The 20,020-nt window shown below is 33.5% G+C and overlaps 1 protein-coding gene across 1 annotated transcript in view; it reads left to right on the top strand.

Moving 5' to 3' along the window:
- The window catches only part of Cfap47 (cilia and flagella associated protein 47), a 264,376-nt gene that overhangs the window by 231,281 nt on the left and 13,075 nt on the right, over positions 1–20,020 (top strand). The window contains exons 59-63 of the mRNA XM_059250611.1: positions 4,428–4,587; positions 6,107–6,201; positions 10,954–11,109; positions 12,527–12,698; positions 13,264–13,425. Coding sequence (XP_059106594.1) covers positions 4,428–4,587; positions 6,107–6,201; positions 10,954–11,109; positions 12,527–12,698; positions 13,264–13,425 — 745 coding nt within the window. The remainder of the gene's footprint in view (positions 1–4,427; positions 4,588–6,106; positions 6,202–10,953; positions 11,110–12,526; positions 12,699–13,263; positions 13,426–20,020) is intronic.

The raw sequence follows: 20,020 nt of genomic DNA, 5'->3' as shown, positions 1-20,020 counted from the left end.
AAGTAAAATACCACCACAAGAGAGATGCAGTCTGGTAGCACATTCCTCATGCATATAGCACTCTGGTCCTTTCGCTATATCTAGTGAGCCAGGTCCTGAACTGGGACTTGTGGTGCTGTTAGGGGGAAAGCACATAAGTTGAACCTAGTGTCTTTTGAAATTTGTAAAACTAAATAAAATATGTTGAACTTGAAATAAGTAGAACAGTTTCAAGGTGATAATAGTGATTGCCAAAGCCAGTGAACTCCCTGCAGGGTTTTGCTGTGTTGATCTAAGGTCTGCTGGATTTCATTTGCCCTGACCTGAGCATAACTGGTAAGCGTAACACGAATTTCTAAAATGATCTTCTAATAAAAAAAACCTGGAGCCAGATATTGGGGTAAATGCTGAAAGATCAGAGAGTCAAAGGAACAAGCCACTGCCACGTCTCACCTCGCCAACTCCGTGAATCCTCTGACTGAACACCTCTTAGTCCTCAGCTCAAAACTCTCCAGCTGAAAAGCTTTTAGTTTCTGTATCTTTGTGCCTTATATACCTTTCTCTGTCCAGCCATATGACTTCTTTCTTAGTGCTGGGATTAAAGGCATGTGACTTCCAAGTACTGGGATTTAAGGTATGTGCCACCACTGCCTGGCATCTATGCTTAATGTAGTGGCTTGTTCTGTTCTCTGATCTTCAGGCAAATTTTATTAAGGTATACAATATATCACCACAGGTGAGTCTCAGGATCAGCCTGACTATTCCTGACTAAATACTATTAAATATAAACATTACAGACAGACAGACAGACACACACACACTCACTCCCCAAACTCCTATACTGGTAGGCAATGTAGATGGTGTTGTCATGCATTGCCAAGGGAGTGCTGGAGTCTGTGCATGGAAGTTCATCCAGAGCAGTGGATACCCCTTCAGGACCAAAATATGACCATTCTGACCTACAGAATACTTAGGAGAGACACTGGGGACCCGTCTCACCAAGGCTAGAGTGTAGATTTCTGTTTGTGCCCAATGATGTGGTCTTTCCTTGTCTTCCTTTTGACTGTATTTTTAAATTACTGTAGATAATTCTGTACAATGTTTGTAACCCTTCCTAGTCTTCTGATGTCCAGTTATCACAGCCAGGACCCAATAGGGACCTGTTAGTAAAAGAAATCAGTGCTTACTGTGGTTAGCAGGAAACTTTCTCAAGTTGTTGGTTGCCGGGTTTGTTACTTAATCACAAAGCCAGTCACCTTTCAGATGTTCAGATGCCAGGTTTTACTAACATCAATACCCATTGTCCTGCTTTTATTCCAGGTGAACCTTGTGTAAAGGCAGCTGCCATTGTTACAGCTGGTTGTCTCCAGAGATGGTGACCCAGTCATTCAAGCTGTCCCTGGAGGGTCTAGGTGCTGTGGTGGGCCATGACCATCTTCCTTTAGCTTTCAGTACAGCTTTTATTGAGGGATAGCCGTGAACAGTGTAAAACCTGACTGATCTCTGATCTCATTCTTCTCCTAGTGTTTTCAGCTCTGAACCCATGTGTCCCAGCACTGACCTGTTCCTTTTATTTTGGTTAAGTTATCCTCCTATGGAAATAGCAAAAGCTACATCTTTTACTATCCTCACAAGCACGGTATGTGTTGTCACATGCTGCAAGTGTGGGCTATCGTGTGTGTGTGTGTGTGTGTGTGTGTGTGTGTGTGTGTGTGTGTGTGTGATCATGCAATAAGCCTGTCATGGTGTTGTTTGGTGGCAAAGCACCAAGTACAATAAATAAATTTAAAAAAAAGTCCCAGTGCCAGTAATGAATCCATCTTTTTGAGTTATTAGCCAGCAGGGTCCCATAAAACACCCCACATACATTACAGGTTATTTCCATTGATCCTTGTTACTCTTCAGAACTTGATGGTTAGATCCTGTTGCTGATGACATCATATACTTAAGTCATAGGACATGGAGAAAGCAGCTGGTATCTTCCTGGAAGCTTCATTCCTACTGGCTAATCTTCATAGTGCCCAAATGTTCTATAAATATTAAGGAGTATTCAGTTTTACCAGTCATTTCTGAGTCGTTTGAAATAAATAGTTTTTAAATAAATATCTCTATATAAATATCAGTATCCTTGAACATGTGTTGTTTATTGTTTTTGCTTTTTTATGGGCCTGGCACTCAGCTCCCAAATAAATCATGTGTGGAGTCTTATTATTACTTATAAATACCCAGTCTTAGCTTGGCTTGTTTCTAGCCAACTTTCCTTAACTTAAATTATCTCATCTACCTTTTCCCTCTCTATTCCTGTATACTTTTTCTTTCCTTCTTACTCCATGGCTGGTTGTGTGACTGGGTGGCTGGCCCCTACTGTTTTCCTCTCCTTCCAGATTTCTCCTCCTATTTATTCTCTCTGCCAGCCAGGCCCACCTATCCTTTCTCCTGCCTTGCTATTGGCCATTCAGCTCATTATTAGACCATGAGGTGGTTTAGACAGGCATAGTAACATAGCTTCACAGAGTTAAACAAATGTAACATAAACAAAAGTAGCACACCTAAAGATAATATTCTACATCAAATATATTCTTCATTATTTATATTAGAATAAATTAGAAATAGATAAAATATTCAACTATGAAGAAACAAATAATTAAAAGGAAGACTGATATTTCTATAAATGTATACAAACTTCATGGGATTTGCATTTATGACCTTCTGGGTATACACTCATTTAGATTATTCTTTTCTTACATTAGAAAGGGCTTCATAGACATAAAATAGTACTAGAAAAATTTCTTACCATTCTAAGAATGTTTGAGAGCCCAAATAAAAATAATGATAAAAGAAAATAATTACAGTGATCAAACACCTTAAATGTTCTCACCAAGAACTCTGTATACAAAATTTAATGATATTCATATTATACAAATTTGATATTTTTGGAGAACATTTTCACTCTAATTAAATCTGTTCATACTGCAATGGGCTATTACAAGTAGAGAGTTCATATAGGAGAAAAGAAGATAAGATACCCCTTAGTAAACTGTACAAGTTTTCAAAGGAGTTTTGAATAAAAAAAACTTTTAGCCAAATTGTTTCAGTTATCACATTTCTAAAATGATCAATAATAGCACTTAATTTTTGTTGATTTCTGACAATAAGAGATTACACAATTAGTACTTAGCTCAGATATATGACAAAAGCAATATTAAATATTAACTATTAATCATAGTATTTGGCCTTAGAACATTTCCTGTATGGATGCAACAAATAATTAAAATGATCAAAGGTTTTGAGTTGGACTATTTTTAAGTGGACTCATTTTCTCTTTTTATTCTTAATGGTTTTAACAGTTTTAGTATAATTGTCTGGATACAAAGGGCTTTGGTTCTTAACAGTTTTATATGATGGAAATCGTTTAGAGTGCATTAAATAAGTTCGTAGATGTTTTACCGACTAAGTGCATTGTTACCGTGGCCTAAAGGCTTGTCACCATTCCACCAATCTCTTCATTTTCTTCAACAGGTTGAATGATTAGTTTTCAAAGTTTTGTCTTATGATACTCAGTTTCTTTTTCCATAAGTTCTACTTGAACAGGCGCTTTCCCTTGAGTTGGGGTTCCACAAGATCCATATGTAGCATGATTTTTAGGTGGTCCTTAGTAAAGTTCAAACTTTTCTAGTTAATCTGAAAATATAGTATTTTAGAAGTTTTATGGCTTCTGACTCTCATAAATTATTTTTATTAAATAATGTTTGAATTTCTTTGTGAATGAAAAGATTTCACTGCTGGCAACATGAAGGCACCAAGCAAAGATCTGAACATATTTTGTTTTTAAACACACAACAAACAATGCTGTACCCCTTTCTACTATAAACTGCCACACTTCCTAGTCTGTGGGAGGTAAGATTTAGCGAAATTCATGAGTTTTCTGCTTCTTTTATCACTCTAGATAACCTTAGCCATCAATTTTAACAATTCTCAAGTTCAAAGCTTCTTCAGGAAAATTTTCTTACCTCAGGATAAAATGTGTCTTTGAATAAGGTTCAGGAAATTTAGCAGAAAAATAGTAAAGCATTTATAATTTAACAGAATGTGTTTTTTGTGTAGAAAGAACTTTGAAATTCTAATGGACAGTAAAACAATTAGAATATTACTTTCTGCTATTAAAATTATGGTGTAAAATAAGAAAGAACAGATGGCATTTGTCTTTCTGGTCCTGAATTACCTCATTCAGTATATTTTCCAGTTCCATCAGCTTAACTGTAAATTTTATTTAACTTTTCAGATAAATAGAATTCCATCCATCGTGTATATGTACATTCTTATTATCCATTCAGCAGTTGAAGGACATTTCAGTTGTTTCCTTTTCTGGCTATTGTGAATAGAGCAGTAATGAACAGAGCTGAGCAAGCATGTTATAACATTTGAAATTGTTTTTGTGTGTTTTACAGGAATTGTGATGCCTCCTAATGGACATTTAGATATCCCGGTGTTATTTATACCTGCCACTATGACATTATACAAAACAATGGTGATTGTTAGGATGAAGAGAGCAAACAAAGAAAATTGGACTATTGACAATTTTGATGAACTAAGTGCAGAAACTAAGAGGTAACAATTATGATGTAGAAAGAAAATAGTTTGTGTTTTAACTGAATCTGATGTTATAGGTTTCCTTAATGTTTGCTACATATTCAACATAAAGCCCAGTATTTTATATGATCTGAACTACTGTAACTCATATATCCAGAAATATAAAATATGTTTGTTGAAGTTCATAGAAGTGGTCAAGATATATACAAAGGGAAAATAGTGACTGGCTGCTAAAACAAGAAATAATAACTTGAAGAAAACCTGCATCAGCAGCTTGTCTGAGTGAAATGAACTGGTACTCACCAAGTGATGAAACACTGCTCTTACCAGGGTGTATCATTTCTATATCATTGCTAGAATGAAAGTAACTGAGGTTCTTTGCTTAGCTTAAAGTTAAGCATACTTCAGTAATAGTACAAAATTTAAATGTTTCTGCTGCTCTTATAGTTGGCTAATCTAGAAATCCTAATTAAAATAGAAATCTTTGTTTATAATATATTCACATATTTCTTCTCCACATATTTTTACTGTGGCTCAATTATTTATCCATTTTGTCAGGCATTTCACCATTTCGTAGTTAATTATAAACACACACGCACACGCACACGCACACGCATACGCGCGCGCGCACACACACACACACACACGTAGTGTTCCAGTGAAAAATTACAGAGAAAAGAATTTTGTTTAAAAAGTTAGTGAGAATTGTAGGATAGTTGTAGTTAGAAGCACAGAGCCCTTTTGAGTGTGGTGTCCTAGAGGACAGTTAAGTCATGTGTACAACTACTCAGTATTTAATATTTTATTTTGCAAGAAAATTCCATCTTCAGAAATAATCAGCCAATTTTTCTAAACCTTTTCTCTAATAGTAGATGAGATGTATGCTCTAATTTTAACTGATATCACCTTAAAATTGAAGTTTTCATCCCTTTTTGAAGTCCTGCAATTAATAATATTTTTGATTTTCTGATTTTTTTTTGCTAAATAATTTACCTCTCAGTCACAATTTACTTACAACAATAAATAAAAATGTACTCTTGAAAGGTAGATAACTAAAGCTCCTGTATTTTAACTTACATCTCATGATGATTTACTTTGTAATAATTTTCTAAAACTTCTTTGTACATGTTTATAGCATCAACAGCTTAAGAAAATGTTTTCTGTTCTGTACAGTTGTCTTCCTAAATATAATTGCAAAAGGTTTACTAAAGTAACTTCAGATTAATAAGGAATACAGCCTTTTTATTTTGTATTAGGGTTTTTTTTGAGATTATAATATACTTTTATTATTTTCCTTTTCTCACTCCAAACCCTCCTATGTACCCCATCTTGCTCTCTTTCATATTTATGGCCACTTTTTCATTAATTGCAGTTACATAGATATGTATATGTATGTAATAATTATATAAAGCATAAATAGCATACTTCAATAACAGTATGAAATTTAAATGTGTATATATATAATTATTACTTCCTAAGTTTATATTGGCAATATTTCTATTTTGTGTTAAATCTCCATGTTTTAATTTCTCAATAGATACATGGGAGTAAACTGTGGGGAAATTCAAGCAATACACTGGATGTACCCTATCATTGGACTTCCACAGGCACTACCCCCTAAAAATCCTCCAAGTAAGTATATTTTACTCAGGAGAGGGAAAAAAAAGCACAGCCCTCCAAGAGACCCTAACCATTTTATGACCCCATTTCTTCTTTATTCAGATGCAGCCCCTATTGGTGAGAGTCCTGCAACATTACTTTCTTTCTCAAGAGTAGGTCTGGTAAATTATGTGTCATAAGATATTCTGGTGGAGCTTTTCAAAAGCTTGAAAGTCCTCTCTTTCATTCTCCAAAGCAATTATTGCAAAAGAAATAATTAGACTTCTGGGTTGAAAATATAGTTCAGTGGTAGAGTGCTTTGCTTCCTTAGCACATGAAAGGGTCTGGTTTTCATCTCCAGCAACAAAAGAAAACAAATAATAAAGAAGTGAAAAATGATTAGACTCTACTGAACTTAGATTACATCATCTCACTTTGAAAAAAGAAGAAGTGGTAAACTTTGCTTTTACCAGAGCACTTCCCTAAATATGCTAGCACTGGTTACAAAGAAAAGTGAAGATTAAGTATGTCCTTCTTTTAACTAGAGAAAAAAGTCCACATGTGTAGAAGTACCTTTAGCATTCACAGGTGAATGTAACCTGTAGATTTGTTAAGTTTATCATCACTTACATAAGTCATTTGAAATATACTAAATTAGTTTCAAAATGTTTTAGAGAAATGATAAAATGTCTTTTATGTTAATTATGTCTTTTCCATAGTGCTACATTGTTTAAAATGTATAATACACTATTAACTGACAAATGTCCTATAGTAAAACTAGATATTAAACTGTTGGCATTCTGATAATGCTGCTGCTTGGTTCTGCCTACTATATTACAGTTTTGTTTTTCCATGATTAAACATGCTAAACAGAAATACTTTTTAAAAGCCTGTGAGTACTTTCTCTTTTATTTCCTAAAAAGAAAATCAAATATACTCCACATAGTTTTTCTATGACTCAGGATCTTTTGGTAATTACTTGGCTTTTTAAAATTAATTATGAATTTTGTAACTAGTATATGTCAGATTAAGACAAGATGCTACTAATGTGTTCTAAAGTAAATTAGGAATTTGGTATTAAATGTTGTACTACAAGTTTAAAATTATGCTGGTAGTTAATTTTTATAGGAATCCTTTTGAGAAGCAAGTGAGTAAAATTTTATGCACATATATTACTGCATTTTAGACAGTCTGCTTTACATTCTTTTCTTGAGAACATACCAGAGATAACCCTACTGTTTTCTGTTCAACTATACCACAGTCAAAACCTTTCATTCCTTTTTTATGTAACATTTAGAGTATTTGAAAACCCAGGAGAATTTTGTTGTTCCATGAGCTACCAATTCACTTTGTGACTTATCTACTTACTGTCCATTGGGGCAGATAATTAGAAAATATTTCCACCACGTGTTACATTATAACACAATAATAAATTAATCCGTTTTGATGGATGGAGCATTACTTTCTGAAAGACTTGTTAGTGAAGGCCAGTGACATGACATCAATAGTAAATTGATCCCATTATCTTCAAACTTAATACCTTGAGGTTGAACTTAATTATAACCAGAAAAATTTGTACTATGTCACTCCTTTAGTTTAGTTTAGCTCTGATTTTGTACAGTTATTCTTATTTTATATACTATTTATAATATATATATTATTTATAAATATATAACTATAAAATATATAATTAACTTTGTAATTCCAATACAATATAATGAATATTGTGTCAGAGAATATCAGTTAATTTGGTATGTCATAAGACTCTATTACTATTGAACCAAAAAAAATACCATAATGTTCTTCAAACATTTTAGAATACAGATTTCAGTTTTTCACTTATATTCAGTGTATAATCTGTGTGTAGTAGAAGTATGACAGTACATTTGTTGAAAATATTTGTGTATATGTGAACTCTCATATACATTGCTCCATAGTATTACAGAGCTACTATGAAAAAGCAGTTTTTCTTTGTATAATTAGTAATTTTATATATATAAACATTTTCTCATAATATCATTGACAACTTCTACATTTGATAGTCATAAATATTAGCATGTAATACATACTATACACACTGTAGAGAGATCATGAATGCTATGAATTAACATTAATGCATCACATTTAAGATTAATATTAAGTCATTGTAGTCTTATGTATAACTACTAACATGATAGATTTTACAGATTTGAAATTTAAAAATCTTTGAAGTTTAAAGTACATGTAAAAAGCCAAATAGGAATACTTTAAATGTTATTACAAACTAATGGTTACTGAACTTATATGTTAATTATCTGAAGGGATATATTTTACTCTTGTTATAAAAGTAGATCTGAGAGTACCACAATAAATATACAGATTTTTAAAAAGTAGTTCATGTGTCCAGAGTTGCCACTTGGATTAATGATATTGAACATATCAATTCCTATTTCTATATCCTAATATAGTCTCTAATCATCTAGTATAGATATTACATATTTGACTTTTGGATACTGTGGTAGATGGAGTGTATTTGGCCCCCATAAGCTCATAGGGATTAGCATTATTAGGAGATGTACCTTTGTTGGAGTAGGTGTGGCCTTATTGGAAGAAGTGGGCTTTGAGGTCTCCTATGCTCAAGCTATACTCAGTGTAGACACAGTTCACTTCCTGTTGCCTGTATATCAAGATGTAGAACTCTCAGCTCCTCCATCACCATGTCTGTTTGCACACTGCCATGCTTCCTGCCATAACAATAATGTAATAAACCTCTACAAATGTAGGCCACCCCAATTAAATGTTTTCTTTTATAAGAGTTCCTGTGGTCATAGTGCTTCTTCACAACAATAGAAACCTTAACTGAGACAGAAGTTGGGGTATTGCTATGATAGTCCAGACCGTGTTTTTATTTGGAGAAATTTTGACTTTGGTACTTTGGGTTAGCAAAACAACAGAATATTTTAAGCACTGCTTAATGGGAGATGTTAGTAGAAACATGGAAGATCTGAACTGTGGGGCCCTGACTCAAGAGGTTTCAGAGGGGAAGGATTTTAGTATGCTGCCTAGAGCTGGTTTTTGTGATATTTTGGTGAAGAATGTGGCTGGTTTTTGCCCTTCTCCAGAGAGTCTGCCTAAGGCTAAAGTAAAGAGGTTTGGATTAGATCTGTTGGCAGAGGAAATCTCAAAACAGTCTAGTGTTAACTCTAATGACGATATATAATGAAAAGGAGCCAATGGAACAAGGAAAAATACAAAATGTACAATTTGAGGAGAAAAGGGTCACCAGCATGCGGAATGGAGCTAAGTCCTGTCTTCAAGAAGATAAATAAAGAAATGGAATAAAAGTAGTTGTGACCTAAGGACAAGATCCCACCTAGCTAAGTTTACAATTGTGAAAAGAAATTAATGAAAAGCTAAGGCTAGGTGCACACTTTTTAATACCAGCACTCCAGAAGCAGAAGCAGGTGGACATCTGTGTTTGAGGCCAGCCTGGTCTACAGATCCAATTCCAGAACAGCCAAGCTTAGGTAATGAAGGAAACCGTTGAAAACAGAAAGCTAATGAAGATGTGATTGAACAAGGGTACCATGTTGTTCTGGCTTTAGAGTCAAGGATAGAAAAAAAGGGCCTATAGAATCTTCCTCCATTTCTAAGGAAAGCCCATGCCACTGAGGCCAGGCGTGTTTTAGGGGTGTCCCTGAATCAAGGCCTAAAGAAGCCATTGCATGAAGCTGGGAAGGTGAAACCTGGATTGCCTTGGAGACCCCAAGAGAATGGAGGTGCCATAGCCATGAGACACCTGCTGAGGAGAGCTACTAACAAGGAGTAGAACCAGCCCAAGAGAAAGAAGTATGTTGTAGTCAACAAAGCTGAAAAGAGTTGGAGATCTGAAGAACAGTTAATAACAGACATGGAAATGCAGAGTTTGGAGTTTGCCCAGCTAGTTTTCAGTCTTGCTTTGGTCCAGTATTTCTTCATTATCTTCCATTTCCCCTATTTTGGAATGTTAATATATATCCTGTGCCATTATATGTTGGAAGTATGTATATTTTCTTTAATTTTTATTTTATGGGGATTACAGTTAAGAGACTACATGAATCTCAGAAGAGACTTTGAACTTTGGACTTTAAAACATTTTTGAGACTTTTATAGACTATGGGGACTTTTGAAGTTGGACTAAATGCATTTTGTGTTATGACATGGTTACAACCTTATAGGGGCCAGGGAGTGGAATGTTTGTATGTAATTGGGCCCCTGTAAACTCATAGGAATTGACAATATTAGAAGGTTTGGCTTTGTTGAAGTACGTATGGCCTTGTTGGAGGAAGTGTGTCACTGTGGTGGTGGGCTTTGAGGTCTCTTATGCTAAAGCTATTCTTAGTGTAGACAACAAAGTTCACTTCCTGTTGCCTGTGAATCAAGATGTAGAACTTTCAGCTCCTTTTCTAGCACCATGTCTGCCTGCACACTGCCATGCTTCCTGCCATGATGTTAATGGACTAAACCTCTGGAAATGTAAGCTAGCCCAAATTAAATGTTTTCCTTCATAAGAGTTGCTGTGGTCATGGTCTCTTCACGGCAATAGAAACCCTGACAGATACTATTTTTATGTATTATTTAATGTTGATAATTATATATAATAACATAAATATATATATATTCATATATATTACATGAGTATATGTGCCATACAAAGTACCAACTTAAATTATGTTCAGTGAAGTTTTATTTTCATAAGTTTGTTTTATCTCAATAATAATAATGTTACCTAACAGTTGAATTAACTAAAAAAAATTTCTCCTACAGTTGTCATAAAATGTCAGGCCAACAAACGGATAGAAGAGAAAGTGGAAGTGACAATGATTGGTAGTTTTTTTGGCCCACGTCCATCACATGACTTGATAGAAATTGTAGTGTATCCGAAAAGAAATTCATTGAACAGTATTTATGAAGATGTTGATGGTAAGAGAATTATAATCTTGGCTATAGTAATTAACTATAGTAAATAAAATTCATTTACTTTAAAATGTAGGTTGCTGATTGCTTCATAATTAAGATCTATTTACTTTTCATTTCCCATATAACATTTAAGTACTCAAGAACTGTTAAATTTGTTGTCTTTACATAGCAGTTCACTCAGTAGTAATAGTAGGTATGGTTACTACGTTGATTTATATGACATGAATGGTAAATCTCTCAACTTCAGTAAGTTGCACTTGAACTCAACTTCTACATCTTTCTCTGTTTTTCTGGTTTTGTGTATGTGTCATATTGAGCATTTAACCCAGGGTTTCATACATGTTATGCAAATACTCTGCCACTGAGCTAAACATTGAGTCCCTTCTAAATTCAAGAATTGTTGCTGAAGCCATATTGCATTTATAAAAAAATATGAATGAGTGTTTCTTTAAGAAATAGAGGGAGCTAGAGAGATGGCTCAGTGGTTAAGAGCACTGGCTGTTCTTCCAGAGGTACCGAGTTCAATTCCCAGCAGCCCCATGGTGGCTTACAACCATTAATGGTATCTGATGTACTCTACTAGCATTCAGGTATATATGCAGTCAGAGCATTCATATAAATAAATAAATCTTTGCCAGTTGGCGGTGGCACATGCTTTCAATCCCAGCACTCGGAGGGCAGAGCTAGGCAGATCTCTGTGAGTTCAAGGCCAGCCTGGTGTACAGAGTGAAATCCAGGACAGGCACCAAAACTATACAGAGAAACCCTATCTCGAAAAACCAAAAAAAAAAAAAAAAAAGAAAAAAAAAAAGAAAATTGACACGAATCAAATATACTACTTAAATCATTTTCTAAATGGCAAATTTTACTTCACAAATACCATTTGTATTTTATATTTTCTATATAAATTAAAATAATTGGATATATGTTATGAATAGAGCATTCTAGATTTCAAAATCCAAACTCTGAAGCCAAAATGATTCCACATCTGACCTTGTATAACAAGTTGTAATCACAGCAAAATACATAATCAACAGGGACAAAATTAATTATAAATTAAATCTGCATATATTTATCAGATATCACCCATGTAAAAGTATTTCTTTTTCATAATTAGCATTGACTATCATTTTTTGTTTAGTTTTTCTTAATCCATAAGCCTAAATTGTAAAGAATTAAAGATATTGAGAATTCTATTCTATATTTTAATATTTATTCATATATTTCATTTTATCAAAATAACTCATAGTATTATATCCCTGGTTTTATAGTAAACATTATGAAAATAAAGCTAGGTAAAATTTCCATTTTCTCTTCTAAAAACCTGTTTAGAAATAATGTTGGCACATAAATTGATGTTCAGTTTATTTGTAATGAGCTAAACTGATACGTGGTTTTGTTTTCATTTTAATTTTCCTAGTACCTCCTAGAAGACGTGAATTTGAGTATGAAATAGAATTTGAATCTGATGATTTGAAGACTAACTTGAGCTCTTCCGTAACTTTATATTTGTACAGAAAACATTTTAATGTAAAACATGAATTAATTTCATTGATTTTCAATCTGATATTTACACCAAGAAAACCTGTCCGGTAAATATAATTCATTCTCTTTTAAATATAGTATTATTATGGTTTTTATTTCAATATGTCATTTTTTCTATCTCTCAATATTTGGATTATATTATTTCTTTAATACTATGCAAAAACATTTAGAGCTATATTATTTCTAGCTAATAAGCTCTGAAAAGGATTCTAATGGAAAAGATACATAGTTTATTGGACCCATTGCCAGAATGTACCTATAACTTACTAAGTACACTAATAGTTTATGTTAGTTACAGAAAACTTGCAGTCAGTTTTGCAACAATTACTGTATTTTGGGAGCTAAGTACAGAGTAGATAAGAAGACCCACAAAATCATTATCTCAAATGACAATGATACTGTAAATTATTAACTACAAAATTATTCCTAAAATAGAAATAAGTCATCTAGATTTTAAAAACAAAATATCCCCCTTTTTTGCTGAGCTCAAGAGTTAATTTGATTTTTACTTTAGATATTAAATTAATGTATTTAATCTCTTTCCTTATCTTCCTGTTGTATTTTTTAATTTTTTTATGTGTATGTGTTTGTTTGTGTGTGTATGTGTTCAAGGGCTCATATCACATTGAAAGTTGAGTGCATAACAGATGGAATCTGGAAATTTCCTATAACGTTGATTGCTACTGAGCCTGACGTGGAGGATGTAATTAACATCCAAGGAATCGGTTTATTCAAGACATCTGTCACGGAATTTAGACTGACAAGTCAGACAAGGTATTTATTATATATCAAGAAGATTTAGGTAACTGATTTTATGAATATAATTAATTCAGAAAATGTATAATGAAATTTTAAGACAGAAAATAGATGATTTCTCTAGTCTTTTTAAATGATTTTTTGTATGATTCTTGTGAAATCAGAAAAAAATAGCCCTTATAAATTTAATTATTTATGCTTTTTTTGGTAACTTTTGGCTAAAATATTCATGTATAACATATAAACCAGCAAAATAGAAGAAGCCAAAGCTCTACAAGTATTTATTAGAGCCCATTGGTTGATGATAGTACTTACTGTTTTCGCTTCTCCTACTTCCTGTTTAGTGGGTCTTCTTTTTTTGATCCCACGGCTTTGTACAGACTTCACAAGCACTGTATCACTAATCTATAGCCAAGTCCAGTTCTATCAACTGATTGAAGTCATGAATTTACTAGATATAATCGTAGATTTATCTTTTATTTAATTTCTGCTTCCCCTATATATTTTTCAGCCACTCTATTTATACTGAAAATACATAAATTTCAAAGAAGTTTTAAAGAACTATTTCTGAGAATGGTAGGCTATTATGTTTAGCCTTAATTTCCACCCCCTCCATTTTCTTGCTTGTAGTTCTTCCTAAAGTTATTAGCCACTTCTGTCTCTTTATCTTTGCACAAAGTATATTCTGTAGCAGTTAAAGAATAGCCCCACTGATGAAACATTCTCATAGATATGCTTAATATGAGATTATCTTTCTTTTTCCTTCATTAACAAAGGATAAATTTGCTGAACATAGAATTCATAGTTCAGAGTTCTTTTTCTTTCAACACGTTAGTCTAACTTCAGTGGCTTCTGAGAAGGAAATTGATATTTGATTTGTTCCCCTAATAGTGATATTTCATTTTTCTCTAGTCTCTTTCAAGATGTTTTATTCCACTTTAGCTTCCAGAAAGCTGATTGTGATGTGTTGTGCCATGTAATGTCTGTTGTATATACTGTCACTATTAGACAAAATTCCGCAAGGAAAGGCACTCAGAATCTCTCATTGAGTGTCAGGCATATAAAGGATTTTTACTAAATATACTCTGTAAGAAAAAACATTCCTAAGTATTTTGGTTTCATTAATAATCAAAAGTTAATCAGCTATACCCATGGTGATTACTAAATATGATTTTACCATGAAGAACCCTGGGAGGCAAAGAAGAAACTGGATGTACTTATTAAATTTCTAAAGAATACTAGCTTATATAATCATTTGCTATTTTTACCCAGGGATTTCATAAAATCCTTTAAACTGCTGTGATATTTACTGTATAAATGAATACAGGATTCAGAAACACTTTCACCTAACCCTTACTTTTTTGCCCCCCTAGAACAATGCTAATATTGTCATTTTAAACTCTGTTTGCTTATTTGGAGGTGAGATCTTACTATGTCGTCCTAGCTGACCTAGAATTTGCTATGTGATGACTATGTAGGCCTTGAACTTCAGTCATCTGTCTCCCTAGACTCTTGATTGCTGAAATTACAGATATTCAGTATTATGCTGGACCCCTTTTTTGTTTTAAAGTTACCATCTAAAGTAATGGGATTCATTATGGCATTTTCATGTATCTGTGTCACTCTACCTTGTTTACACCTTCCTTCTCCAACACTTCAAAAAAACATTGGAAGATCACTACATGATTTTTAAAACCATGTAGTGATGTATATGCTTATTTATTCCATGAAACATGAAACTATTACAGGAATATACTTAGAATCTGACTCATTATGAACTATGTACAGTAAAGCATAGTTACAGCCGTGATTGGTGCTATTCCAGTAACATAAACATTCCTTCTTTACTAGTCTGTTTAACATTCCTACTTTGATCAGGTTTAATACAATTCCTCTGCCATCAGGACTAAAAAGTGGGGTTGTGTTTCTTTAGTAGATAGTTTGTGTTGAGAGCATACTTGTTTACTGAGAAAGCTGTATCATGGGACAGAAATCAGTATTCTTTCATAGTCCTCTATGATTAAATGACCTATGTAGCACATGGGATTTCTTCATCACCTTTTGCAATAGAGGTGTTTTAAATGATTTACATCACAAGTTCCATGTGTGAGTACTGTAGAGATGAAAGATAGATTCCTTCTTAACATGAGAATGAGAACTTATTTTCAACTTCTAGGAACTTCAGCTATCTTTATTTTAGTTGTTGGAAAATAATTCACAGAATTCCTAGTAATCAGGTTATTGTATTCTATCCTTTAATTTTTTGCATATATTTATTTTGTATATGTATGTATGTTTGTGTGTGTGCATCAGAAGTATGTGGCTATCAGAAGATAACTTGCTTGTCTCTCTGTTTCTATCATGTGAGTTCCGAAGACTGAACTCAGGCTTTTAGGCTTGGTGGCAAGCACCCTTAGCCACCGAGACACTTTGTCAGCCCTATACTATATTCTGAATAACCACTCAATGATAGCTTTTGCCCTTATTCTAATGGAAAAATATGAGCTAAATCATTTGAATGGAAAATAACCCGAGTTCCATCATTAGCTCACTTATGATTGCTGTTGACAGTTGTAATTAAATAATACAATCATCAGTTAAAAGACAATCAAGATAAACCTCAAAATTTTGTATGACACAAAAGAAAATTCTAGATGAATATCTTATCATGATTATTTTATTTTCATTAGCCTACATTGTCTGAGTTTAATTAGAAACTCTCTCCACTTAATTAATTGGAGACGGAACCAAGAACAGTGTTTACTGTCACAGAGAACACAATCATATCCTCTACTGAATATCCAGTATAAATAAAGTACATTATTATTTCTTCTCACATTGTTTTGAGAAAGATCCTAATTTTAATCAACTCTAACTATACTATTTAAAACATTTTCAGATATGTATACATTAACCTACTTTCCTATGACAAAAGGTCAAGATTTCATGTATAGTTTATATTCTCAGAGAAAGAAATTAGTTCAATTCTCACTGTCTTGTTTCCCTGTAAAGAGTAACATTTTTACGTTCAGTGGGCCTTTTGAGAAGAATGAGGCAGTTACAAAGGCAATTTGCTCAAGTTGCCATTCAATTTATTCCTATTGGTATCTTAATCTTTAAAACGTCTTTGAAGTTCATTTCTCCTGCTTTTATGTCTACTACCATGTAATACAAGGCATATGATTCCACCTCTATCACAATTGTGGACTCTTAATAGTGGGAAAACATAAAAGGTGGCAATATGGTTTTTGAAAGAAACCAAAAGGGAAAAATTTCTGCTTAATTATAGTCAAATACTTCTGAGTAGATTTTTAGTTAATATTACTGACATTATTTTAGACATTTTGTTCAAAATTAGAATATGTTTGCATCTCTCATTAATGTCTAATTTTGCATTAAGATTAAGAGAACTCTTTTGCAAAAGAGAAATATGAAATAGATTTACTTCAGTGAATTTCAGTAAGCATTTTCCTGGGGATGAATGTGTTTATCAGAAGTTCCAGTACATCAAATCGTATTTGACAAATTCATTCAAACTGTGATAAAGAAATGAGCTCTTGGACTCCTTTATATTGAATGAACTATATAGAATCACTAAGAAATCCAAAATCCCATGAGAGTATTTTCTAAACTGGAGGTCTGTTTGAGGTCGTCCTGAAAAAAGTATATAGAGAGTGTATAGCAATCCTGGGATACATAGTGAGACACACTACAAAATGGTGATGTGTAAAGAAAATCTGATGAAATATTTTGTAAGCATTTCTATCAAAGGCCTCTTACTGATAGAGATAAATTGCTTTCAAATGCTCCAGATGGGGAGCAAAACATATTTTTTAAAATATCTGAAAAGATCACTACAACTTAATATCAGTTTCCTCTTTTGAAAATCTTATAGATCTCCTCTCTACGTGTCATTTTTCTAGAGTCGTTATTTATGTGAGAAGCTATTTCAATGATCTGAGTACAGTTATTTTTACCATGGAGAATGGCTTCTGCATTCTTGTAACAAATATATGAGAATGGCTAATCTCCCAAAATACAGTTCTCTAATATGTTTAATGGTATTATTATGAGGGAAAATAATTTATTTCCAATAAATACTAGCACTGTGTCAAATATAGGACAATATGAGCTCACTTAAGTGATTATTCTTGATCACTGCATTCTCTTCAGTCCCTAGTATTCCCTAAAACGACAATAACAGCAATAATAAATATATATAACATGTCTACCACATATTTAGAATGTGTAAAATTATTTAATTTTAATGACACTACAAAACTTGTATCACTGTATCTAATTTACCTAAGTACACATGCACCTACACACACACACACACACACACACACACACACACACACACACACACACACACATAAATATTCAGTAATTTTAATTGAGTTCTCTATTACCAGATTTGGCAGTGCTTGGTAATTAAGGTGCTTCTTCCTGCCTACTACTTTCTGATCATATCCCAACAGGGAAACACTTTTTCATGTCCTTACTTCTGTTTGATGTCCTACAAACCTCCAATCTGGGCAATTATAAATTGTAGTAGCATAACAAACATGGTACATATTTCAGGTATATTTCAAATACCAAATCTCTGAGAAAACTACTAAACACTTCTGTTCTTTTTGAGACAAATCTAGCATTAGCGTTGTTGAATGTAGCCAAAATAAGTATCACTAAGGAATGATGTATACAAGAACAGGGTTTTGCTTTTCACTGATAAGAGTTTAAACCTAGAGCCTCACACATACTAGTCTAGTACTCTACTACTGAATTATATCTCTACATCCTTTTGTAATATATTTTGAGATAGTTTTGCTAAGTTATGTAACCCGGCTTTGATCTTGTAAATCCTTTTGCATCAGCCTCCCTAGTATTTAAGATTACAGGACTGTACCACATTAAAAAAAAAAATCTCGTAAGTATTGACACAGAGAACCTGCACATTCGTCTTGTTTCATCAGTCGTGTCTTCTCTGTAAGTGCTTAAACAAAGGAATAAGTCAATAAAGTACTTACCAACCTCCCAGAAGTCACACAGCATGAAAATGGGATGGTTGGGACTAGGTAGCAATAATCCTATTGTGGGCATATTTAAGACTCTACAAGTTTAAAAGGGTCACATAGTTAAGGCATTTCCAACAGAGAACAGGAAAATGAGATTTGGTTGCCAAGTGGTAGTGGTGCATACCTGTAATCACAATACTCGAGAGGCAGAGGCAAGAGGATCGCTGAGTTTGAGGCCAGCCTGGTCTACACAGCTAGTTCCAGGACAGCTAGGATTGTTACACAGAGAAACCCTGTCTCGAAAAACCAAAAAGAAAAAAGAAAAAGAAAATGAGATTTGGAACAAAATCCAATGGCAGTAATATCCCTTGAGAGGAATTTGAAAATACATACATGTTGCTTTGATACTGTAGTCAGGGACTCCTCACTATTGTCACTCAATATATGTCATTTTCCTGCTCCCCTAAATCCTAGTATTGAAGTTCATGTCAGCACATTGTCTTTCCTTTACTCTTTGCTGTTATAGTACATTGTAGGCTGGGAGGGGTGGCACATACCTTTAATCCCAGCACTCAGGAGATAGAGGAAGATGAATCTCTTAAGTTCAAGCCTGGTCTACAGAGTGAGTCTCAGGACAGCCAGGGCTACACAGAAAAAAACCACATCTCCAAAAAAAAAAACACACATAGATACATACATAGAGGAACCAAACAGAATATTCATACATACGTGATAGACAGATAGATTGCAGATAAATAATAATAAAAATACACATTAGTATTTAGTCTGTTATTCTTTCATGTAGCACAGCTTTCATGGTTCCTGATGACTCCAGTAGCTACTCTCATAAAGTATCCAGTGCCATCACTGTTAAACACTGTGCATATTTTTCTCAATCCAGAAATTAATTTTTGCTTCTTATCTCCCTGTGACCATCTCCAACCACTGTCATAACATCAACCTGAAAGGATCACATTTTCTTGGATTTGCTTCTCTGTTGCTGGCCATTTCTTTACTGCCTCCCTCTCATACTTATCCTTTAAATGTTGTTTCCCAGGACCTGATTGTTCTTACTTCTAGGTATTTTCACATTTTTGCTGAATTTATCATCTGTACTTTGAAGAACCCAAAATATATTTCAATTCCTGAACTTTTCCCTAAACATCAAACATACATATTAATTTTCTGTTTTATAAATAGCTCAACAGAACATTAATAATTAACAAAGTTTATAAAAATAAATTATTTCTCCCCAAAGGGGAGTCTTTTTACAGACTTCTCATTTAAGTGAATGGTAATTCTAGTTTTACACATCCCTCAGAGAATGTTGCAACAAATTTGTGTTCCCCAGTTTCTGACTCATATCATTTATGATCTATTAGAAAACTTGGCCATCCAATCTATAACTATAAGCAAAACCAAGTTATTTTTACCATTACTACTAGTGCCACCTTGGTTTAAATCACTGATATTTTTACCTTGATTATTATTTTACCTTGCTGTTCGACACCCCTCCACTACCACCTTTCTCTTGGCAGTTCTTTTAAAAGCAGCATAGCCAGAATGACCCTTGAAAAGTGTGTTCCTATTATTTG

The sequence above is a fragment of the Peromyscus eremicus genome, chromosome X, assembly GCF_949786415.1.
Source record: "Peromyscus eremicus chromosome X, PerEre_H2_v1, whole genome shotgun sequence".
NCBI classification, from domain to species: Eukaryota; Metazoa; Chordata; class Mammalia; order Rodentia; family Cricetidae; genus Peromyscus; species Peromyscus eremicus.
This window is presented reverse-complemented; position numbering and strand designations above follow the sequence as displayed.